A 17,494-nucleotide genomic window follows, 5' to 3' on the forward strand; every position below is an offset into this window, starting at 1 on the left:
GGTTACAGTTGTCTTTTCAGTATAATAACTGGTGACAGTTGTTCTTAATAATCACATTGATTATATTTTACTTAAGTGAGTTTGTTGCAATACAAAAAGCACCTATGCTCTCACCAGCTAAAACTGCCTCCAAGCTCTCCTTCACTTACATAGAATCATTGAATATCTCAAGTTGCGAGGGACTCATAAGGATCCTCAAGTCCAACTCCCTGCTCCTCTCAGGACTACCTAAAACTAAACCGTATAACTAAGAGCATCTTCTAGATGCTCCTTGAGCTCTGACAGGCTTGGTGCTGTGACCTCTACCCTGGGGAGCCTTTCCCAGTGACCTACCACCCTCTCAGTAAAGAACCTTTTCCTAATGTCCAGTCTGAACTTCCCCTGACCCAGCTTCATTCCATTTCCTTGTGTCCTATCACTGGTCACAGAAGAGGAGATCACCTCCCCCTCCGCTGCCCCTCTCGAGGATGTTGTAGATGGCAATGAGGTCACCCCTCCAAGCTGTTCTCCAAGCTGAACAAACCAAGTGACCTCATAAGTCCTGCCCTCAAGACCTTTCACCATCTTGGTTGCCCTCCTCTGGACACCCTCTAATGGTTTGATGTCCTTCTTCTATTGAGGCACCCAAAACTGCACGCGGTACTCAAGGTGTGGCTGTACCAGTGCAGCATAGAGTGGGATAATTGCCTCCCTCGACTGGCTAGCTATGCTGTCTTGATGCACACCAGGACACGGTTGGCCCTTTTGGCTGCCAGCACACACTGTTGACTTGTATTCAACTTGCCATCAATCCAAACCCCCAGATCTCTTTCCACAGGGCTGCTCTCCAGCCTCTTGTCCCCCAGTTTGTATGTATAAGCAGGATTACGCCATTCCAGGTGGAGAATCCGGCACTTACTCTTGTTAAATTTCATATAGTTGGTGACTTCCCAGCTCTTTAGTCTATCCAGATCTGTCTGTAAGGCCATCCAGATCTGTCTGTAAGGCCTCTGCCCTTGAGGGAGTTCACAGCTTTTCCTAGTTTAGTGTCATTGGCAAGCTTGCTTAATGTACATTCAACTCCTGTGTCCAGATAATTTATAAAAAGCATTGTTCCTTAGTTTATGGTTTACTAGATTTATTGTCCCACAGCATTGCTTTGCGGCCAGCCTAGGCACCAGGATTTACAGCTAGGCTTCTGTCCAGTGTGTTTTGATGCTCTGTTGATGGCCATGCTGAGAGTATTCCCGAGTACCCTTCCTTTGGGCTGTCTACAGACTGTAACCAAAGATTTACATCATGTCCCATTTCTTGACGTCCAGTGGTATCATGCTTTCTCAGTCTTCTCAGTGGTGTTGCTCTTGGGTGAAATAAATCATTTGCTGCAACTGTTTCTCTTGTATTTGGAGGTTGGAGAAGTTCACGAGGTCCTTTTCCTTTGGCCAGTTCCCATGCATTGCAGTTGTTGTGTACCATTCACAAACTTTTTTCATGCTTTCTTCAAAAACAGGACACGTTTATTCTTGTTAACCATACAGTGGTCCTAAGTACTGTCTGAAAATGAAATTCTGTGTGTTTCCCCTAGCACTGGATTCGCTTGGAGATTTTTCCAGATGTTCTTGTTCACAGACTAAAGATGATAGTGGACCCTGCAGACAGCAGTTACATGCCCTCTTTAGTTGTAGTTTCAGGTATGTGTATGTTCTCTGCGAAGTCTGAATTATTTTTTTTGTACATTCAACAGTAGGTATTTATTTGGTTTCAGTTAACATAGTCATCTATTTAACATGCATAGTGCCTGTTTATGAAACAAAAACCATATCTTAAAATGTTTTTCCTTCCATGTTTTGTTTTCTAGGGGGGAATTCCTTAAATAACCTTATAGAGCTAAAGACAATCAATATAAATCCTACAGACACCACAGTGCCTCTTCTCAGTGATTGTATAGAAGTAAGTGAAGTTTGAGAATTACTCTTGTATGCAACAGAAAAATGTTTTGCTGCAAGAGATGAAAAGCACTGTTGTGATTATTAAAGCATGGTATTTTACTTTTCCTCTAAATTAGCACTATTTCTGGCAGTTTAGTGAAGTCAATTATCCTGACAAGTTTTTTTCATAATCACAGTGTAACTCTATAATAGGCATAATAGTAAAGATATTTTAGTTTTTTTAACGTAAATCACTATACCTGTGAACCAAGAAGACAGCCTAATAAACTTAATTTTGGGGATAATTTTGGTGGGTGATAGAGCTTATTTTGGATAGTAGTTCTGATCTTTTTCAGTAACAGCAAGGAGGAATACATAATGAATTTTTAGAAGATTGGAAGTGAAATCACTCTCAAATTAACAAGGCCATATGTTTATCTTAAAATATGAGTTATGTAGGGCTGAAAAGCAAAATATCTAAAGTTACAGGTTCATTTTGTTAAGGTGACAAAGTCAAGCAAAAGTTCTAATTCTTTCTTCTGTTTTATAAGTTTATGTAGGACCCAAAGGATAGCAATTCAGTTTTTTTTCTTCTTAGTACCACAGGTATATTGAGATTGCAATCAAGCAGTGCAGAAGCTCTGGAATTGATTGCAAAATACATGGCCTCAGCATACTGGGACGTATACGTGCAGAGGATGAAGATTTGGCTGCAGTCCCTTTCCTTGCTTCTGATAATGAGGAAGAGGATGACGATAAAGCTAACACCGGGAGGTAGGTAACTGTAAGGGCATGTCTACATATTCCTATAATTCAGAAGATTATTGTAAGAGGAGCAACTTAATTAGGTTGAATTGTAATAAAGAGAAATCAGTATCTTTGTCAGAATTATAAGTAGGTTATTTGTTGATAAATAACTTCTTTAAGGTTATCATGCTGGTAGGATGGTAGCATTTTGTACAACTCATCTGCTTCTGCGTTATACTTGGAGTTGAAAACCTAGCTAAAAACTTGGTGTGTTTATATTTGGTATGTGGCATGTGTATATTTACCGCTGCTCAGCAAAATGTTCTGGGGGTTTTTTTTTTGTTTGTTTTAATTTGTTATAGCCACCAATTAACTGTGGTGGTGTAGTTTGAGTACTGAAAGTATTCCAAACTGTAAAATCAGTAAATACAGTAAAAAGATGCCTAAGCTATAGCATGCAGGTTGCTAAACTGACTTTTTTTCCACAATATGTTCAGTCTTGTTAGGAAGAAGGCAGCTGGGCTCGAATCGGCAGCTACAATAAGAACCAAAGTTTTTGTTTGGGGACTGAATGACAAAGACCAGCTGGGAGGGCTAAAAGGTTCCAAGGTATGTTTTTTGTTTTCATACTTCAGTATAAAACAGAAACAGCTAAAAATAAAACGTACAAGTCTCACACAACTCAAAATTAATTCAAATTTAATCAGAATTTTACGCTTTATTATCAAAAGTTACAAAGAGTAGGTTTTAATGGCTTTTTACTGTTAGGACATGTAGATGTCTGCTGAGTGGAAAATTGGAGAAAATTTGCATTTCGGTTGTTACTCTGAAATTCAGTTTGATTTTTAGCAGCCACTTAATCATTTTTTTTAGATGATAGTGAACTAATTGTTCTAAAAATGTGTAGCACTCTATACATATTCTGTTTATTTTGATGTTCTGTACATGAAATGAAGATATTGGTGAACTTTTTAATGTATTACTTGTACCAGGAGCTGGTGTAGTCATCTGAAAAAAATAAGTTGAATTCTAATCTTTTGGTGTAATTTGAGAGGAATTTCAGGCCTGTGTGCAGCCATTTATACATAATTTTTAATACAGTGCAAGATGGGAGGTACATGGCAAATGTTTAATCAATTTAAGATATCATTAATCTGAAAAATATGTTGAGAGCATTTCTTTAATTTATGCTGTAAATAAAATGTATAGTATTGTATCCACAGAGTGCCTTTCAAGAAACAAAAAGTTAACTGTTACTTTGTTCTTTGGTTTTCTCAAGAAAACTTTACTAAAAGAAGGTCTTTGTTTATATAATGTTTCATTTTTTCTCAGTTTTTGTATTTATCATGATTTCAGTATTAAATGCTTTTTCTTGGTTTCTGTCTTTTGCCTGGTGTATAGTAACTGGTATGTGTGAAGTATCTGAATAAGACAGGGTGTTTCATATATTTTAAAAAAAAAAAAGGCACCTGTTAGATTAACTGGTTTATCACTTAAGAATAGCTCTTCTTTTTAAAGTATAAAACTTTAAAGTGTATTGTAATGATTTTTTTTTTCCTGTCTGCTCTAGATAAAGGTCCCTTCCTTTTCTGAAACCTTGTCTGCCTTGAATGTTGTACAAGTAGCTGGAGGATCCAAAAGCCTTTTTGCAGGTAATATATATTTTAAATAAATATAATTATTTAAGGGCAGAAACAGATTTCCATCTGTGAAACATTAATGGTGTTTCAAACTTTTTTTCTTCATTTTAGTGACTGTAGAGGGTAAAGTATATGCCTGTGGAGAAGCCACAAATGGAAGGCTGGGTTTAGGAATATCTAGCGGAACTGTGCCTATTCCCCGCCAGATTACAGCTCTCAGTAACTATGTGGTAAAGAAGGTGGCTGTTCACTCAGGTACTTACTATTGCTATTCTTATATACATAACCATAACATATTAAGCCTGAAAATAGTTGCTTTGCAATTTTCTTGGGTGCTGTGGTGTCTCAGCATATCTGATGTCTTTTAAATTTTTAAAAATAAGTACAGGTTATTAAATTCTGTCTGTTGCATAAAATGTCAGATTAAATGTAATGGTTCTGTTATTAAAACCTATGTAGTTAGACCATATATAGTTTCTTACTTGCTGGAAGTTAAATTTGGTAACTTCTGAATAGTTTTGTAGTCTGATCCAAAGAAAAGTGTTTTGATTTTTGAATATTGCTAAATAGTGGTTTGCTTTTTCTTTTTTTCTTGCAGCATTGAAAATAGCAAATAGAATGATTTTTTTTTTTTTTTTAATGTGCCGGGAAACCTACTCTCACAAAAGTTTTGTGTTTTAAATTAAATCACATAAAAACTCTGAAGAAAATAAGTAACATGTATTGGGTTGAAAGGCTCATACAATTACATTGTAGAAGTGCAGCAGTGTCAAATTTCTGAGATTTTTGCTAGACCTCCTGCCTGCTTGAAAGCTTGAAAATTTAAATTTCTGTTTACACTTCTAGGTGGCCGACATGCTATGGCATTAACTGTTGACGGCAAGGTATTTTCATGGGGCGAAGGAGATGATGGAAAACTTGGTCACTTCAGTCGAATGTAAGGATAACAAATTTGTCTGTATTTCAGTAAGAACATTTGTGTTGCATGTTATAACAGAGCTGACCACCATTAACTAATGACAGGATTTTTAATACAATGGGAATAAAAAATTGTGTTGTGAAAAGATTTTTTCAGCTGTGTATGTCAATTTATGGTGCAGCATTTGTAGCAGTCTTAAGTCATTTAAAAAGGAGGCATTCAATTAATATAACACTTGGAAACATACTGGATAGTGGATAAAGTCTTTAATTGTATTTTTGAATGTCACTGATGAAATGGCGCACTTTTGGACATAGAGTTTTTGGTAACTTTTGTAAGGTAAGGTTTACAGAGGTGCCTTGAGGTGTAAAACTGTAGAAGTTTTACATTCCTGAGCTGTAACAGTTCATAATGTAAGCCTGACAGAGTATTTTGTAGCCCTTTTCTTTAGACTTCTGTTCACAAACTTCTTAGCCAGAAATAAATTTCTTACACTTTTCAGTAATATATAGTTTAATCCTCCACAGGACAGCTTTGAGGAAAATTTGAATTGTCTCAGGATTTTTCTTTGTATGCACAATAGAACAGTGTTTTTAAAGAGGGAAAAAAAAAAAAAAAAACCAAACCATAGTCCATGGGGAAATCTTTGTCATTCTGATATATTTTGAAGACCTGCTCAGAATACATAAAAAATTACAGTGCCCAACTCAGATGGTTAACATATGACAACAAATAACTGTTCATTAGGGGTATGTGTGTCAGATCAGTGAAAGGGGAAATCCAGATTAGAGCAGTATGGTTTATCGTTCCAACTGCCTCATGTTTTCTGTAATTTTATTAAAAGTGAGACTTGGAACTCTTGGGAATTTTATGGGAGCAAATTTTCCAGAGGCTATGCATGATTTTATAAAACCTTAATAGTGGCTCTGATGCACAGTCAATATTAAAAAACCTTGAGTTGAAACTCTTCTCTGAATTTAGAGAATATTGTACCCATATGAATAGTAAAAGTTTCCAGTACTCTCATAGAAGCCTAACAGTAAATTCCAGTTATAATTTCTCTCTTGTAAAGACCAAAGTTGGGATGGGTGTGTCATCTCTTTAATCTTACTATCTGGCTCTGTGTCCACAGCTAACAAATTGCTCAACTTTGGGCAATGACAGGATATCAGTTTTCGCTTTGTATTATACGCTTTTTCACTGATTTATCACTTTGGTATTTTGGCTTTGTCACCTAAGTTTTGCAGTGTATACATAAAATATTTAAATAAAGTTTCAAGTACATTAACATAGTGTAAACTTTAGATTTATGGTGCTACTAAAGTGTACGTCTTGGAATAATAAAGTTGCATCTTATTTTATCTTTAAGTTACTTTTAGTATTGCTCTAAATGTTTTGGATTATGAAGGTTGGAGTATATTGTGCAACTGTTTCATAATTAAGGCAATGAATTCTTTACTAATTTTCTCTAGGAACTGTGATAAACCCAGACTGATAGAAGCGTTGAAAACCAAACGCATACGTGATATTGCTTGTGGCAGTTCCCACAGTGCTGCCATTACCTCTAGTGGTGAACTGTATACATGGGGTCTTGGAGAATATGGAAGGCTAGGACATGGAGATAATACCACACAGCTCAAGCCTAAGATGGTAAAATAAATGTTTCTTGTTTCTGATGAAATGTAAATGTGAGTGTTTGTTTAATAAATGATTAAAGCTAAAGTAAAGCCGAAAACCGTGAAAGCAGTATGAAGACGTCATTTTGGAGTGATCTAAATTAGGTTTTGGTACACGTGCCTCTAATAAAAGGTAAGCTATTTCAGAAAGGCCAAAAAGTCTCTTTCTTGGGAAGTGATGTGAAATGGCTAGTGGTGTTTTGAACATTCATGTCCTGCATCTACTGTGATACATAGCTGGAAGCTATTACTGTCATGGAGCGATGTTGGATCCTGAGTGAGCAAGGCTTGATAATCCCTTGCTAAATGGCATGCTCAGGCTGGGCACAATCAATAAGATCAGTCATAAGAGCTTGAAAACATCTGTAAGGTTTTAAAACATAATTTCTTTGAAACATCTTGCTTGCTTTTTCTATATTGTAGGTTAAAGTGCTCCTTGGCCACCGAGTCATTCAGGTTGCTTGTGGAAGCAGAGATGCTCAGACTCTTGCTTTGACAGATGAAGGTAGGAATATCTTGTTCCAGAAGCTTTCTAGTGAATGGGAATACTGTGACCGTTGTTTAACCTGCAGTTTGGTGTTTGTTAGGTTTGGTGTTTTCTTGGGGTGATGGTGATTTTGGAAAACTGGGCCGAGGAGGAAGTGAAGGATGCAACATTCCTCAGAACATTGAAAGACTGAATGGCCAAGGCGTTTGTCAGATTGAGTGTGGTGCACAGTTCTCGTTGGCACTGACCAAGTCAGGAGTGGTATGGACATGGTATGTTACATTTGCCAGAGAGTAGTAACAAAGCAATTGCTAAGTATGTGTTGTATTTATTGCTGTTTGACAGTCTTAACTCCACCTGTGCCTTACCTGTGTGCTTTGTCTTTTAAATTGGCAGATCTTCAAGACAAGCTGTTATCTGTTCAATTATTCTAACACTGTGTCTTGTAGCATGCTCAGTTGTGTATTGTACTCTGTTAGGATGCCTGGGTCTTACTGCATTAGTGGAGGAAGGGGAAGATAATTCCTTCTCTTGGGAGCAGTGGAGCCTGTAAAGGAATATTAATTCAAGACTTTGGAGTGGAGTGGGAGAAAGAGAGCCTGAGAATCGTAGTTTGGAGTATGTAGCCTACAGCTAAAGCAGAGACTGAGGGAGTAAGGATGTAGTAGAGAAAGGAAATAAGCTGTAAATCAGATTTGAAGAATTTGCTAGTTGGTGCTTGTGTTTAATCCCAGTGATAAATGAAGTTTTGATTTCAGAAGCTGCATTGACAAAGGAATGTGTAAACAATATAATTGTTTTGAATTTTACGTTTACTATCTGTTGCAGGGGTAAGGGTGACTACTTCAGGTTAGGCCATGGCACAGATGTACATGTACGAAAGCCACAAGTTGTGGAAGGACTGAGGGGTAAAAAGATTGTGCATGTTGCTGTAGGTGCACTCCATTGCCTAGCGGTTACTGACACTGGACAGGTACGTTGTGCATCACCCTCCTTTCCCCTTTTTCCTTGTTCCAGAAGGGAATAAACTAAACTGTTGAGGAAGAAGAGTGTAATAGCATCGGTGCTGATTAAATGGAATAAAAATGTCTTATGATATTTATTTGCTTTTTAAAGTCCTGAATAAATATAAGCATGATTGTAATTTAAAATATATTAGCTTTCATATTATTATTGGAGTTTAAATGTTGTTGTAGCACCTTTTGTAATATTTTCCTAGTTCATGTATTATCCCATGATCAGTTTCCTGCTTCTCACTCTTGAAATGCAGAAGCAGTCATAGTATTCCAGACAGATTTTTTTCTGCAGTGATCCAGCATTACTGTAGTATTGATTCAGATCCCCAATGTAATTACTATGCAACTAATTCTTCTAACTTACTGTTCACTGTGAACACTGAATAATTCCTGATTCAACTGATTATTTATGAATTGGCAATAATTTATTAATCATCTGATAAACTGCTGGTTAGATTTTTTTCTTTTTTCTATTGACGTATGATAATGCCTGCATTATTTAATGGGGGGAAAAAAAAGTCACAGCAATAGGTTCTCTAAAGTGTCCTAGACTAATAATACGAATCACTAAGATTTCTTTATAAGAATTTTTGAGAAAATAATTAAATGAGGCAACCAGTGAAGCAAAGTAATATGTAGAAATGTTTACTGGCAGGTTTACGCTTGGGGTGACAATGACCATGGGCAACAAGGCAATGGAACTACTACAGTCAATAGAAAGCCCACTCTTGTCCAGGGCTTGGAAGGCCAGAAAATCACTCGGGTTGCTTGTGGGTCTTCCCACAGTGTAGCATGGACAACAGTGGATGTAGCTACACCATCTGTTCATGAACCAGTACTTTTCCAGACAGCGAGGGACCCTTTAGGTGCTTCTTATCTTGGTTGGTATTTATTGCCTTATGTTGTGGCTTGTTTTTTGGTTTTTTTTTTTTATGCCATTAGAGACTTAGTTGTGTGTGTGGTTTAAGAGGTGATAGAAAAGTGCAAAAAGAAAACTATCTTTTTAAAAAAACACCACAAAACAACAACAAAAACCATACACACATCTAAAAAAACCCCAACAAAACTACTTCCTGAAAGTGGAAGTTGTAAAGGACTTGTTCAGAAGTAGCATTAGTTTGAACTTTTATTGTTCTTCAGGAAATTAAAATGCAATGTCCTTTATCAAATGTCCCAAAGACTTCGTCTTTAAGATGGGATAAGACTTTATGGAGGTAATGATAGGTGGATGCTGCTGTAATATTGATGGTCTTACATGTTACCTCTTGCTATAATTCTTGATGCTACTGTTACCTTTTGTTTCTAAGATAGGTGACTTAAGAAATAGGGAGGCAAAACAGCAATATTTTCTGTTGAATATAAAAGCACCAAACATTTTGCTAATTAAGCATTTTCATGAACAAGGCAATGTATTTAAAAAAGAGCAAGTACTACATATATAGAATATTTGATTAGTATTTTTAAGAATACCTAATAATATTCTTGCTATTTGAGAAATTTCTGTGTAAGTAAAACTTGTTTTAGATGCTGATCACCAAAATATTGATATCTGTATTACCTTAATCTTCATGAGTAAGTAACAAGGTGGAACACTATTTTATGAAAGCCATTGCTGCAAAGCCTCAGTATTGACTTTAATGTTGTAACAGTAGGCACTGCAGTTCAAGAATATACTGTAGAGTTTGTTTTACAGTCATCTTTCTGACTTAACAAGAAGTTAATATAAATCAGTTTCAGTTATGTATTACACCACTAAAAAATGCTCGCTTTCTCTTTTTTGCCTTCATTCCAGGTGTTCCTTCAGATGCAGATTCTTCTGCTGCCAGTAACAAAATTAGTGGGGCAAACAGTTCCAAGCCGAATCGCCCTTCTCTTGCTAAGATTCTCTTATCGCTTGATGGGAATGTTGCCAAACAGCAGGCGTTATCTCATATACTGATGGCATTACAAATCATGTATGCCAGGTAGGCATGCAAACGTTCTTGTCTTCTGCAGAGCAAAAGATGACATAGCTTACCATCTATTAGGGTCTCTCGAGTCAGGTATGAATTGTTGTACAAGTTTGGACTCCTCAGGATAGGCCTAAGCTTCATTTAAATTTTCTTTTGATGTTGATGTTAGCTTTATGCTGTTATGTTTTCTTTACAGAAGCTCCCAGTGCCTGGGGAAAATTTTTTTTTATTTAGGAATGCCCAAGTAAATCATATAAAAGGAATGCAAGTAGATCATGATAGATGATATGTAGGAAGCAGCGGGCATCAGGGTGGAAAGAACAATAAAACTTTACAGTGCCCTCCTTGTTGTTGGTAGAGAACAGAGTATTTGTGCCAAAACTTATGAAGAGGAACTTGTGTAAAATAGTGGCCTTAAAACACAGTATTTAAGCATCAGGCCCAGAAGAGAATGGAGATAAACTACTCTCTAAATTCCAGATCTTGGAAACCTTTCCTTCTTTTATTAAGAGAAGCTAATGTAGTTTTTTTCCAAGTTCAACAAGGGAGTATAATTAGGTTTATGTTAATCTGTCCTAAATGATTTCAGGGATGCAGTTGTTGGAGCATTGATGCCTGCAAGTATGATTGCACCAGTAGAATGTCCTTCTTCATCGCCAGCCCCCCCATCAGATGCTACTTCTACAGGAAGCCCTGCAAATGGAGATGAATGCATGCTTGTAGGAGATATAGAAGAAAGGTTGAGCCCAAACCCATGGCAGGACAGGAGAGGGGAGGTAAAGTGTCAAATGAATTTTTCCATCAATGTTTAACAGTAAAGCTGAAAAATACTGTCTTGTTTAGTTTGATAATAGCAGAGATTAAACAGTTCTTTCATGCTCTAATTTCAGGAGTGGGTACTCTGCGTATGTCAGATTTGGAAAACTAAAATTTTAGTGTGAAATCAGTTTTAAACTTTCAGAATGCACTGTGTCATTTAAATGCAATTATGCTGATTTCTAGTAGAATTTTTAGTAGTATTTTAGAGTTAACATGAAAATATTAACCATTTGACCAGATATTAAATTCATTTTAGAGGAGTGATCTTAAAAAAAAAGTCAAGACTAAGGGAATATTTGAACATTATTTAATGAAATGTAATTGTAAACTTGTATCAACTAATGTAGACAGGAGGGCCTGAATGGAATAAGGCTTGCTACTGAAGAGATCTTTTCCTTTAAGAAACTATTAATTTGACGTGTATTGTTAGGGCTGGTCTTCTACACTGTAGACTTTTCTGCAATCACTGATGTTTTATTGTTTGGTTTCGTAGCAGCTGGTATTGAGAGTTGTGTTGGCTGGTTTGCTGTGCTTAGGAACATAAAATAGAAGCTAAAAATACAGAGAACAAATCTGTTGGTTTTGAATTTATGGCTGTTTTTAAATTGCTGCTGTCTTTGAACATAAGCCTTTCTAATAATTAGGCTCTTAAAGGTTTTACAGTATCTTGTTGCAGCTTTTGTTAATTATTATTTGTTTTGGCTAGGTTGTTTCTTCAGAAGACGCTGTGACACCTTCTGCTGTAACTCCCTCAGCTGCTGCTGCCTCTTCCCGTCCTTTCATTCCAGTTACAGATGATCCTGGAGCTGCCAGTATCATTGCAGAAACCATGACAAAAACCAAAGAAGTAATGTTGTCAATACCTTCTTTAAAACTTAAGTTCTTACCATGCTTTTATCAAGCAGTTTTGCTTCTTTTGTGCTTTTAAAGTTACTCTATAAATGACTGCGTTTTTTAAATCTATCCAAAGACAGAGAGGTGTTTTTTTTGTCTCCAATGTTAAAGGAGGTTAGTTTTAGGAAAGCTTTTTCACTTGAGAAATGGGTGTAACAGTAGGTTAATTTGGGGGCCATATAATCCCAGATTTACGAATTGTTTTAAACTACCTTTAAACTTCTTCAGACAAGTTAACTTGTTCAGATTCAGTGAAATACTTCTTTAATCTTCACTTTCTAAGTATTTCTGCAATTTGTTTTATAGGACGTAGAAAGTCAAAGTAAAGTATCCGGCCCAGAACCGCAGTACTTGGATGAGTTTACTAGTCTCTTAGTACCAGATGACACACGTGTCATGGTTGACCTGCTAAAGCTTGCTGTGTCCAACCGAGCAGGTGAAAAGGGAAGAGATGTTCTTTCAGCTGTGCTGTCTGGTATGGGAACAGCTTACCCACAGGTCAGATTTTTATTCTGTTGCATTTTAACCATGTCCTTTTTATTAGTAGCTTACTAGAATATTTTCTTTGTATTTTTCTTATATTGAAGTGCAATTCAGCATACTGAGAAACTTAATAAACATGAAAATTTGAGTTGAGCTTAAATGCATGTTAACGTTAATTATTTTAATGGAAATATTACATGAATATATGCATGTGCTACAAATGCCAGTAATAGACTATTTCCTCAATTAGACATTAAAATAGAATTAATGAATGGAAGCTTAAGGAACTGTATTTATGTATTGGACAAGTGGCTGTGGCTATTGGAATGAAGCTGAATTAACCAAGCTCTAGTTCCTGGATCTGCGGAATGTTAGTTTGAAAACTTCCATGTTGGTTTTGTTTTGCATCTGAGTTTATTTCTCAAATTGATGCAGTCATTATTGCTAGCTAAAAATGTTGTTAATATATTATTAATGATATAGAAATTTTTTTTTAACTTTTAAGATTTACATTTGATGCATTGAAGTTTCTAACTATTTACAAAGTATCCATGGGTGTGGGTTTTTTGGGGACAACTGACATACAGAATTAATAAATGCTGTAATATTGGATACCAGCAGCTATATGAAAGAATGTTACAAATCATAAATTATGTATAGAATATCTGCCTACAGTAATGAACTGAAAGTTGTTTAATGTTTCTTGTAGCTTTATCCTTCAAATTTTTTTTTTTGTAATGACTAACAATGCATTTCTTTTAAGATGCTCATATGATGTAGTTAATTTATGGCTTTGCACTGCTTAGAGTGCTTTGAAACATCAGAAGTGATTATGCAAAACTGATTTTTGTGTTCTTTTATTAATCTTGGCTTCACTAACCAAAAAGATGAGTAATGAATGCTAAGGAGTGTGCACTGAATTGAGAGAAATTTTATTTATTTATTAATGGTATAAATGACAAGACAGCTTCAGTTTTAAACAATGAAATCTTAAGGTATCTCTGAGTAAACTAGGGCTGTGGGAGAGCCTAACTGATGCTATTCATGTAGAGGCAATTGTGTGGTATTTCTCAAATCGTTACTTTTTTTTTTTTTTCCCTCCCCAAATTTTCAATGATCAGCTATGTATACTCATGTCCAGGGTTTGAAATGTAGTTGTCCCTCTCTCACCCCAGTTAGATGCATGCTATATATGCACTTATACATTATTTCTGTCTTTTGGCTTCTAGCATTAATAGTGAGTAGCTGAACAAATTTGTGTTTGTGGGTACTTTTTTTGGTTTGTGGGTTTTTTTTGTTGTTGTTGGTTTTTTGTTGGTTTTTTTTGTTGGTTTTTGTTTCTGTGGGTTTGGGTTTTTTTAACCTGAAGAGTCAGAATTTTTATTTGAAACTGCTCTTTAAAAATGAGTACTATTGGAATTTTCTCTCTAAACAGTGTTTTGCAATATCACTTACTGGTTAAATATTTACACCTTTTATTAATCTCTTGGCCTGTGCTTTATGGTTTAGATTTTACAGGGTTTTTTCTGTAAGGGAAAACAATTATTTGTGTTGTCATGTAGTTACTGGAAACTTATGTTGTTTGGCTTTTAGTTTTAGGAGTGTTTCTAGGTTTAACAACACTAAAAGAGTATTTTTGAGTGAATATGATGCTTTATGAATCAGAATTCAGAAAACAAATTGTTTATTTATTTTAAATTTAGGAAGAATAATTGTTGGCTTAGATATCTTGGACTAATCAAACTTATTTTTCGTAAAATGTATATTTTTCTTCTCTTAGGTTGCTGATATGTTGTTGGAGCTATGTGTTACTGAACTAGAAGATGTAGCAACTGATTCACAAAGTGGTCGCCTCTCTTCACAACCAGTTGTGGTAGAAAGCAGCCATCCGTATACAGATGATACATCTTCTAGTGGCACAGTTAAAATACCAGGTATAGAATTCTTAGAGTTACTAAAATCCAGTTAATTTCAAGCCTGCATGCATAAATTTTTTCCTTAGCTTGTCAAAAATGTGTATTGAACTTTTAAAGCCATGTTATGCGTCCTGTCATAATAATAAAGTATTTCTTGAAACACTTTTATATATGCATTTTTGGGTTCCTTGGCTGTGGCTGCAGTTGTGTATCATTGCTCTTTTCTGTTCAGTTACAAAGCTGAGAAGGACTGAGTCTTTTTCAGGGTCAGTAATTGAACACCTGTCTTCTAGTCTTGGGCATTAGGGAAATACTTTTTTGTTTTAACACTGTCTTTTCATTTAGTGCTTCCTTCAGATGTTACCTCGTACTTATCAAAAGGTACGGGCAACAAAGAGCTATTTGCCTTAACTGTAAATAGACATTTTTTTGTCTGTTGCAACTTGAGTTTGGAACGTTCTAAATATAGTCTTCTGTCTGCTAGCCCCTACTCATCTGAGCTTGCTATGATGTAAGCCTTTCAAAGAGAAGAAATTCCAGACAAATAATATCTTTAAACCAAGGGAAGTTATTTTTATTGATGAGTTCTGTGGCTTCCAAACAACTGTTTGATTTCATGTGGATTTCTAAAATACTGCATTTGTTCACGGTATTGATTGCTCTGTAGAAATGCGTAAACTCTTTGTTGCTGTTTAGGTGCTGAGGGACTGAGGGTAGAATTTGATCGCCAGTGTTCTACAGAGCGGCGTCACGATCCACTCACCATAATGGATGGTGTCAACAGAATTGTTTCCGTCCGATCAGGTTATGCGAACTAGTGCTTTTCAAAAACCTCTTGTGTGATTTACTGTTAAATGCTGAATGAAATGTACCACTGCCTGTGTCTGACTTAATGTGAGGGGTATGCCAATAAAAAAAGATGAAAAGCTGTGTGAACTGATACTCTTGTTTTAAACTAAAAAATATGTGGGATCTAGACACAGACATGTAAGTGATCTTGCAACTCTGAATATAGAGAATCTCTCAGCAGAGCATGTCATCATGCTCTTCCTAAGAGCAGTTAGAGTGTAAAAATTCAGTGTTTGGCACCCCTGCCAACGTGTGTGAATTTCTGTATAATCAAAGTATATTTTAACAAACTGGAACATAATCGGAAAAGGTTACTTCTTTTGTTAGCTTTGTTTTCTTTTTCAGGTAATATTTGCAGTACTTTAAGCTTTCATACAGTCACGACAAATGCTCTTCTGCTGTCGAATGCCCAAAATAATAGCTAGATGCTTTCTTTCTGTTTTCTAACCTGGCCTATATATGTGACACTACATGAAATCTTCACATCTTTTATCCTGTTAAGTCAGATTTCATTTTTGAGCACTATTAATTTGCAGTAGATTTTAGAGGAATATTTTTAAACTCATCAGATGTTACATTGAACCTACCCATATATGACATCATGTGCAAGGGTCTTGGTGGTTACTGCCTGTGCTTAACATTTCTGAGCAGTCATGGTGTGGGCTTTTACTGTTGACCCATTTTTCTCCATACTGTTTCAGATGCACATGTGTTTCATTACTGAGATATTTCTGATTGGATTCCTGGTTGGAAAAAGCTGTAAAGCTTTATTTAATGTATATGTTATATATTTTTGTGATATGAAAAGGTAATTTGAAAAAAGGACAATAGATTTTAGTAAGATCTCATCATTGTCTTTTGAATGTGGTATTAAAAGTACTGAGGGTATTTGTTAGCGGTGCTAATTGAACTGTTTAAGACTTAAGTTTTATTAATGTAACAATTTCATAGTTACGTTCATGTGCTTTACGTAGCTTTTTTTTTTTTCTTGAATGAGTTTGTGATGTTTATAACATATAACCATGGAGGGAAGTTGCTATTGATGAGTGGCTTGCATATTGCCTCAGACAATATAGATGAATATGTTCATATTGCCTGCTGTAACAGGTCGTGAGTGGTCAGATTGGTCTAGTGAATTGCGAATTCCAGGGGATGAACTAAAGTGGAAGTTCATCAGTGATGGCTCTGTGAATGGATGGGGATGGCGATTCACTGTTTACCCTATCATGCCAGCTGCAGGTAAGGTATCATATATGACAGAAGGGCAAGAGAGTAGATCTACTTGTCTGATTTTTACAGTTGCATTTATTGCATGATATTTACATGCCAAAGTTCAATAGTTCTTTTGCATTCATACTAAGAAAACATTTTCATTCATACTTAGGAAACATTTCAACAAAGTCCTGAGAGGTGCACTTGTACATAGGGAAGAGAGAAAAATATTTTGTAATCACTCTAGTTGGCCTCTTCATCAGTGAAGAGAGGATACTTTTGAGGCATAATTAATCTGAAATTTTTTTTTTACTATTACTATTAATGCATCTGTTTTGGAGTTAGGTGAATTATGTCAAGAAACTGCCTCTTCCAATCCCTTCAAAAGGAGGTGGAATGGACCAACTCGGATGCAGACTGGCACTCTAGATTGCTGTGTTTGGTCAGCGAAATCCTGCCTATGTTCTGTTCTTATTTCAGTCTGAGGACAAATCTTCCCCACCTTTTTTTTTGCTGTTGTTTTGCTTTTTGTTTCTTGCAGGCCCTAAAGACCTTCTCTCAGATCGTTGCATTCTTTCATGTCCCTCAATGGATTTGGTTACGTGTTTGTTGGATTTTCGCTTAAATTTTGCTTCCAACAGGAGTATAGTTCCTCGTTTGGCAGCTTCTCTTGCAGCTTGTGCTCAACTGAGTGCCTTAGGTAGGTGTAGTCTTAAAATTAAGTCTCTTTGTTTGAAGTTAAAATGATTGTTTTAAGTAATTATGTTCTTTGTGTGCTCATGTTTCCTTAGCTGCTGGCCACAGAATGTGGGCCTTGCAGAGACTACGGAAACTGCTCACAACAGAGTTTGGCCAGTCTATTAACATCAACCGGATTCTAGGGGATAATGATGGAGAAACACGAGCTTTGGTAAGAAGGCAGTGGTGCTCTCCTCTTCACATTTTTCACATTAAGATATATGTGAAGTGTTAAAATG

General features: G+C 36.0%; 1 protein-coding gene across 6 annotated transcripts in view; it reads left to right on the plus strand.

Moving 5' to 3' along the window:
- The window catches only part of HERC2 (HECT and RLD domain containing E3 ubiquitin protein ligase 2), a 115,724-nt gene that overhangs the window by 68,673 nt on the left and 29,557 nt on the right, over positions 1-17,494 (plus strand). For all 6 annotated transcript variants that reach the window (XM_069769976.1, XM_069769974.1, XM_069769975.1 and 3 more), the window contains exons 54-74: positions 1,565-1,670; positions 1,838-1,929; positions 2,506-2,681; positions 3,152-3,263; positions 4,225-4,306; positions 4,406-4,549; positions 5,141-5,231; positions 6,686-6,863; positions 7,313-7,394; positions 7,477-7,648; positions 8,205-8,349; positions 9,048-9,273; positions 10,185-10,356; positions 10,934-11,120; positions 11,870-12,010; positions 12,364-12,555; positions 14,321-14,474; positions 15,153-15,260; positions 16,413-16,544; positions 17,059-17,217; positions 17,309-17,427. In XM_069769976.1, the coding sequence (XP_069626077.1) occupies positions 1,565-1,670; positions 1,838-1,929; positions 2,506-2,681; positions 3,152-3,263; positions 4,225-4,306; positions 4,406-4,549; positions 5,141-5,231; positions 6,686-6,863; positions 7,313-7,394; positions 7,477-7,648; positions 8,205-8,349; positions 9,048-9,273; positions 10,185-10,356; positions 10,934-11,120; positions 11,870-12,010; positions 12,364-12,555; positions 14,321-14,474; positions 15,153-15,260; positions 16,413-16,544; positions 17,059-17,217; positions 17,309-17,427 (2,970 nt within the window). The remainder of the gene's footprint in view (positions 1-1,564; positions 1,671-1,837; positions 1,930-2,505; positions 2,682-3,151; positions 3,264-4,224; positions 4,307-4,405; positions 4,550-5,140; positions 5,232-6,685; positions 6,864-7,312; positions 7,395-7,476; positions 7,649-8,204; positions 8,350-9,047; positions 9,274-10,184; positions 10,357-10,933; positions 11,121-11,869; positions 12,011-12,363; positions 12,556-14,320; positions 14,475-15,152; positions 15,261-16,412; positions 16,545-17,058; positions 17,218-17,308; positions 17,428-17,494) is intronic.

Source organism: Haliaeetus albicilla, chromosome 25, assembly GCF_947461875.1.
Source record: "Haliaeetus albicilla chromosome 25, bHalAlb1.1, whole genome shotgun sequence".
NCBI classification, from domain to species: Eukaryota; Metazoa; Chordata; class Aves; order Accipitriformes; family Accipitridae; genus Haliaeetus; species Haliaeetus albicilla.